This window comes from Pseudocercospora fijiensis (genome assembly GCF_000340215.1).
Source record: "Pseudocercospora fijiensis CIRAD86 unplaced genomic scaffold MYCFIscaffold_5, whole genome shotgun sequence".
Lineage (NCBI taxonomy): Eukaryota > Fungi > Ascomycota > Dothideomycetes > Mycosphaerellales > Mycosphaerellaceae > Pseudocercospora > Pseudocercospora fijiensis.
In genome coordinates, this window is record NW_006921536.1 from 4,209,163 (window position 1) to 4,216,127 (window position 6,965).

General features: G+C 47.5%; 3 protein-coding genes across 3 annotated transcripts; 1 reads left to right on the forward strand and 2 right to left on the reverse strand.

The window, feature by feature from the left end:
• Positions 1-74: 74 nt before the first annotated feature.
• On the reverse strand, positions 75-2,791 carry MYCFIDRAFT_59474 (uncharacterized protein). The gene is made up of 2 exons (XM_007928892.1): positions 762-2,791; positions 75-693 (listed from the first exon to the last, which is right to left on the reverse strand). The coding sequence occupies exons 1-2, from the start codon at positions 2,703-2,705 to the stop codon at positions 535-537; spliced, it is 2,103 nt and encodes a 700-aa protein (XP_007927083.1). The 5' UTR covers positions 2,706-2,791; the 3' UTR covers positions 75-534.
• Positions 2,792-3,824: 1,033 nt separating this feature from the next.
• On the forward strand, positions 3,825-5,901 carry MYCFIDRAFT_183065 (uncharacterized protein; the record flags this gene model as incomplete). Its single annotated transcript, XM_007929491.1, has 3 exons — positions 3,825-5,385; positions 5,443-5,643; positions 5,684-5,901. A coding segment is annotated over one exon (516 nt), but the record flags the coding sequence as incomplete, so codon positions are not given.
• Positions 5,447-5,737, reverse strand: MYCFIDRAFT_23471 (uncharacterized protein; the record flags this gene model as incomplete). The annotated part of the gene is made up of 1 exon (XM_007928730.1): positions 5,447-5,737. A coding segment is annotated over one exon (291 nt), but the record flags the coding sequence as incomplete, so codon positions are not given.
• Positions 5,902-6,965: the final 1,064 nt, after the last annotated feature.

The window sequence follows — 6,965 nt, forward strand, 5'->3', positions numbered from 1 at the left end:
GCAGCTGGCACGACGAATCGCGACGTACGAAATTCACGACCACATTCCTTTGTATCTAGAGTATGATTTCGATTCTTGGAGATGGCGATACTGCTATAGCTAGATGTAGTGTCATTAGCCATAGCAATGATTAATGTGGATTTTTTTTTTCAAATCATTCAGATTTTCACTGCTTGATGAGCCGTCTAAGGAAGTATCGAGAACGAGATCTTCATCACCTCAGTATCATCGCTAGTGATCTTCAAAATCATAGGTTCAATTCTGAAACAGCCGTGAACTCGTCAGTGAAGACGCTAAACGTGCTGGTACCTGACAGCATTTTGTCGTCACGATCCGCTGCAGCGTCTGCAGGCACGAGGAAGAAGAGTTCCTGGTTGGAGCTTAAGATCTCCGCTCTATAGCAGATACTGTACCTATGCCGGCAACAACTGTCTGTACCCTAGTAGGTTCGAGTAGCATGGTTGCTTGCGGTGATCCAGCTCTTCAGGCTAGCATCTGGCGAGTCGTTGTCGTGAGATCTTGTGACTGACATGACTAGAGCTTACTCTGCGGTTGCAACAGTTTTTCGACTTCGGCAAACTGGTAGTAGAACTTGAGACAGTCTTTGTTGGCGAGGGTGTCGCTGGGCTTGATGGTTTTGCCGGAGACGATCTGTTTGACGGGGAGTTCGACCTTTTTCAGGTTTATCGTTGTCTAACGTCACGAGAATCAGTATCCAATAATGAGTCCACGTAGAAGCGATGAGGAGAAGCTGTGCTTACCGGAATCTCTGGCGTTTCGAAGACATACTTCGGCACACATCTTTTTCCACAATCTCTAGCAATGGCATCCTTAACCTTCTTTACAAGCTCACTCGTGAACTTCTTCCCCGGTTTCATCAACAGGAAAAGCATGACACTTTCGTCCATATCTTGCGGTCGTCGTTGTCCCACGCATATGCTGTCCTGTATCTCTTCGTTGAAGTGGATGTCAATCACATTGTAGATCTCAGCACTTCCGAATCTCACACCACTAGGATTGAGCACTCCATCTGCTCGCCCATGAAGCCAGACACCGCCAGTTTTTGGGTGGAAAGAGATAAAGTCTCCGTGACACCACACATTATCATACTTGGCAAAGTAGGCATTGAAATACTTACTTCCATCCGGGTCGTCCCAGAACTTGATGGGTTGTGTTGGAAAGCCACGGGTGCAAACCAACTCTCCTGCTTCACCAGGTGGCAGAGCACGACCTTTGACGCCAGGACCACCCTCGATGGTCGAATCATAAGCTTCGACTTTCATCCCAAGTGCTGGTCCTGCGCAGCCACCGCAATAGACTGGTTGCATAGTATTCCCCATAGCCAGACACGCGGCGAGGTCTGTGCCACCAGAGACGTTGTCGAGTTGGACGTGAGGAGGGAAGGCGTGATCGTAGAACCATTCGAATTGTGCTTCGGATAGGACCATGCCGGTAGTGAGCACTCGACGTAGCTTACTCAGATCGAAATGCTGTCGGGGTAAGACTGGGGGTTTTGCTGTTGCGAGGGTCTGCATGTATCTTGGAGAAATCCCAAGATCAGTCACGCCGAGATCCTGGGCCAACTTGAGGAAGATCTTCAAATCTGGTTGGAATGGCGAGCCGTCGTAGAGGATCACCTGTGCACCCTTGATGTGCGAAAGGGGGGAACTTAAGAACATGATCCATCCGGTGGTTGTATATTGGAGTACGACTGGATCGTATAGTGAGGAGTCTTGATGGAGGTTGCCTTCTTTCCGAGCGCTCAGGAGCACCCCGCCCACATTGTGAGTAATGCATTTCGGCATCCCGGTTGTTCCTGAAGAGTAGACAACCAGGAATGGATCGTTGAAACCAACGCGATCAAACCGGAGAGTCTTATCTCCCCTAGCAGCCTTGAGAAAGGACGATAGTGTCTCGCATCTTTTCACCGCAGACACATCCATGGGCTTGCCTTGTGTCCTTGGCATGCTCACAAGACCTTGCAACTCTGAGACGCCTTCCATCCCAGCGACAATGTCATTCATCTTGTCTCTCAAATCAAAGGTCTTGCCATTGTAGAGTGCCCAGTCATCAACAAAGACATACTTGGGCTTGATTTGGCGAAGGCGATCCAGAATGCCTTTCGTTCCCATGTCAGTCGAAGAACTCGAGAAAATGCCGCCAAGCGAAGTCACGGCATAAAACACAACCAACGTATCGAGACTGTTTGATGCCACAATCGCCACACGATCACCTTTCTTCACCCCTCTAGCTCGCATAGCATTGGAAAGGTGGGCAGTCCGCTCCCGAAGCTCTTTCCAGGTACATGGTCGGATCTCAGAAGCCCCTTCACGTACTTCCGTACATGCTATCTTGTGGTCTTCCTTTCTGAACGTTGTTGACTTGCTCGTATCATGCTCATCTGGCCATAGTAAGGAGTTCTCGGCGAAGTTCACCTGAAGCCCGTCGAACCATGGCGGCACACTATCCATTCGAGCATTCTCGTCAACCGCCTTCTCGTACGACCCAGAATAGATCAATGGGTGCTGAAGCAAGACTTCTTCCCAGAAAGCACCGCGATTCTCTACACTCCAAGTATGCAGGTCATTCCAAGTCTCGAGCTTTGTTTCACGCTTACGGTTGATCTCTTGCATGAACCTGTAAGCCAATGTGGCCTTGGGATTTGGTGGATCCCAAAGTTTTCGAGGCATTGGCGCTTCTGCCATCTTGAAGACCGCAATGGATCTGCTCGTGACCTCGCAGGAAGCGGGTGAATAGTTGAAACCAGGACGATTTCACCTCACCACCGTGACTGAATGAATCTGGTGGTTGGTGGGATAGAGTTGGAGTCCTGCATCGGGGTCTGCGCTCGAAGCACTATTCTCTCCTCTACATTAGTCAGGACTTCCGACTGCCGCCGGTCGCACCTAACTAAGCCTCTTAGTAGATCTGTCTATAGTAATCTTAATATAGTACTCACTCTTTCATGCTTTAATTTCTTATCTTTCTTAATTTGATTAAATAGTTAAAATCTTTTATATAGGAACTAGATATAATATAGTAAAAGCTATTAATTATTTATATAGTGTTTAGCGATAAAATTAGTACTAAACTACTATCTACTACTATAGCTGAATTTCTCTAGAAGTTTCTCTAGTTCTTTATTTAAAACTATAGATATTTTTATAATATAAATATTTCTAGTTTTAGTTTTAGTATTACTATTGTTTTATATTTTTTATACTTATAGTAATATAATAATAGAAGATTTTAATTCAAAGAAGTTAATTTATAGTATTACTATAGTATTACTATTTTATAGAAAGCCTAGTAGCTTACTAGTAGGAAATACTTTCTAATTTATATAGATATTATTATTATACCCTGACTACTAGAAAAATAGTAGATTTTACAAGAGCTATAGGTTTTACTAGAATCTATCGGAAGCCGTCCCGTCTATTCCGTAGCAACCGGCAGTTGGATTACCTTGGTGGCAGCTCACATACCGTAAGCAATACAACCTCGGGTACATAAAGTTTCAAGCCAAACTCGAATCAAGTGAGGAGTCGCGGCCGGTCCGCGTGCCGGGCACCTGACTTGCCGCCAGCCAGACAGGTTTCTCTCGAGAGCTGAAGCTGAAGAGCTCAGACCTGCTGAACCACACTTGGGCAAAAGGCTGTATGCACGCAACTGACTCAAACACCAGCACACCTATGTCATTAGGCATTTCTAACAAACACCACGATGTCATCTCGCATTGCAAAGGAGAGCAAGTGCAGGTAGTACCCAATTGTTAAGAAGCTTGCTCCCTGAACCTTTTCCCTCTCTCCTTTTCCCTCTTGTGCCCCATCACGTACACGTTGCGTCCAATGAATACTGCCATCCAGGATTTCGGCGCGGGCTCGAGCAAGTCTGGCAATAACAACAACTCATCAAGTGGATCTGACAGTAGATCGAATAACAACAATTCGTCTAATTCGAATTCTAGCAATAACAACAACAGCAACAACAACAACAGCTCCTCGAACAGTAGCAGCAATTCTTCAAGCTCATACTCAAACGTAGCGAGCGGGAACAGCAACAGCAGCAATAACAACAGCAACTCGAACTCGAATTCCAACTCTTCAAGCAACAACAACAACAACAGAAGCTCATCTCCAGCCCGAGCTTCAAACAACAACTCTTCCAACTCAAACTCAAACTCCTCAAGCAACAACAACAACAGCTCATCGTTCGGCTCAAGCAACAACAACAACAATAGCTCATCATCCGGCTCAAGCAACAACAACAACAATAGCTCATCCTCCGGCTCAAGCAACAACAACAATAACAATAACTCCTCATCAAACAGCAACAAGCAAACCGGCGGCATGAACTCAATGGGCGGAAACTCCCGAGGCGGAAACAACTCCAACTCTGGCGGAGGATCCTCGTACGGCGGGTCTTCCTCTGGCGGGTACGGAGGAGGGTCCTCCCACAGCAACAACTCGTCGTCCATGGGCTCCTCGTCTGGAGGTTACGGAGGATCGTCGGGCGGATCTGGAGGCGGGTCATCCTACGGTGGTAGCTCGGGTGGGTACGGAGGAGGAAGTCACAGCGGAGGGGGAAGTGGTGGGTACGGGGGAGGTCACTCGTCTGGAGGTAGCAGTGGAGGAAGCTACGGTGGCGACCGGGGAGGAGGATATGGAGGATATGGCGGAAGCTCGGGAGGTAGTGGAGGTGGGTATGGTGGTGGAGGAGGACGATCTGGAGGTGGAGGGTATGGGGGATCCTCGAACAACAACTCTGGTGGCGGTGGTGGATCCAAGTTCACGACAGACAGAAAGATGGATGTCGCCTATGAGGCAGGATTCAAGGATGCTATGGAGAAGGTCAAGGGTGACATGATGAGACAGTTCAATAACTGAGATATTAATGTCGACGACAGTAAAGCATTATGAGGGATGAAACGGTACCCTTCTCGCCGGCATGAGTTTGGATTGTTATGATACCTGTTGACAAGGCTGGGTTCAAGAGGCGTTTGGCTTGTTGTCCTTGACGGCTTGATTTGCACACTCTTGATATGAGGACCAGCTAGGAATAGTTTTCATACTGCATAATTCTTACATGACTGCTATGGCTTCAAGCAATCACATATTCTTCATTCTCTCGATGAAGCGAGGTGTGCCCCAGGCTTGACGTTCGATCGGCGTTCATCTTGGGCATCGCAATCGACGCGAGCTGAAAGAAGCGGCGGTCATAGTCTGTTCCACTCGGCGGGGTATCATGCAGGTCCACGGGACGATCTGTCAGCTCCTTTCCTGGTTGAGTAATAAGTTCCAGCACATGTGGAATTCCAACCTGGTTGTGGATGCTGCTGTCAACCGGTAGGTGTGAACTTCGATTTAGCTCTTATGCGTGCGCCGTCTAAAAGTAATGGTCATCAGCAAGTGTACGTAAATCGTAATAATTTCGACTGCTTACATTTGTAGAAAAGAATTGGTGCCGGCACGAATGCGAGGCAGATGAATCCGAGCACGCTCGTCGCCCAAGGTACGCCCAGATTATGGAACATATATGGCGCAAAAAGTGGGAAGACAGCTCCAGCTATCGATCTGACGAAGGTATTGACAGCGATGGCACTATTGCTGTAGAAGCCATAGCAGTCGATGATGTAATTCATGCCTTGCCAGAAAGTGACAAGAAGGCCCATGCCGAGGAATGCTGAGGCTATGACCTGCGACACCCAAAGCGTAGACGGCGAAGAACTGCATGCCCACCAGAAGAAAGCGATTGGAAGTATGACTGCGCAGATCATGATCGTCTCGACATTCTGAGCGACCGCGAGGGGAATTTGGAAAATGGCGAAGTCATCCGATATGGGTTCGATGGCGACGGATCAAGCCCATGGAAAGCGTCGCTGCCGTCTTCCTCTTTATGCTGAAGGTAAGCGGATTGCCTGGATCGTTGGGACCATCGAATCCGACAAGACTCGGGTCTTTCGGTGACGATGGCGATACATTTCCATTCGGCTGCTCGAGTCCAGCTTCGACATCCTTCTCAGGCGATACGATATCATTTCGTTTGGCTGCTCGACAACCCTCTTTTCATCATCAACAGGCGACAAGCTCGCCTGACTGCTCCAAGTCGACTCCCGCTGAACTTCGGATGCCATTCTCCTGACTTGTCACGTCGAACGAGGCCATTCTGAATCGAAGTCGCGGCGGCGATAGCATTATATTCGAGGGTAGTCCATTGTTTCCACCGTATCAACGCGCCTTCTTCTGTCGCAAATGCGGCTCGGCTCGCATCTTGTAGAATATCTCCGCGTCTTGGTGGGGCGTGACTATTCATAAACCTGCCCTGGTTGTGTGTGAACCCGCCCTCCGGCAACGGAGGAGCCTGAGGCAAATTGGTTAGTAACACCTCACTAATTCTGCCTCTATCTTCTCTGCCACAGGATTCTCGCCTTACCTCACTGTCGCTAATACCTTATTGCCGCTAATACCTTATTATCGCTAGCACCTTATTATCGCCGCTATATCGAGCCCTTCTACGCAGTTATAAGCTAATACTACCGCCGCTACCGCCGCCGCCGCCGCTACCGATAAAGAATATACTAATACCTCGCTCTTTAATAATAAGAAGCGCTAGCTAAGGGACCTACGCTAAGGCTTCGCTCTACTACTATAAGAAGGCGATAAAGGAGGTTTAAAGCTATAAATAGAGTTACTATATAGTAGCCGTAGCCTAATATCGACGGAATACCTTTATAGTATAGATTAGCGGTATTTAGATAATATTATTATAGATTAGAGGTCTAATATAGCGTAGTAGGTAAGGGATAATTATGTCTGCCTTATAATATATAAAATAGAGGCTAGATATAACGGACTCGACCCCTAGTTATATAAAGAGCTAGATAAGGAGTTTATAGTATCTAAGGACCTAGTACTACTGTTTCTCGATAAGATAATAGTATAGTACGCTACTAGGTATACTATCGT

What these genes read in the sequence shown, in the direction of transcription:
- MYCFIDRAFT_59474 (XM_007928892.1), bottom strand. Translation starts at nt 2,705, where the DNA reads ATGGCAGAAGCGCCAATGCCTCGAAAACTTTGGGATCCACCAAATCCC. An exon ending in TCGAAACGCCAGAGATTCCG is followed by an intron (nt 694 to 761) that starts GTAAGCACAGCT and finishes TCGTGACGTTAG; the next exon opens with ACAACGATAAACCTGAAAAA.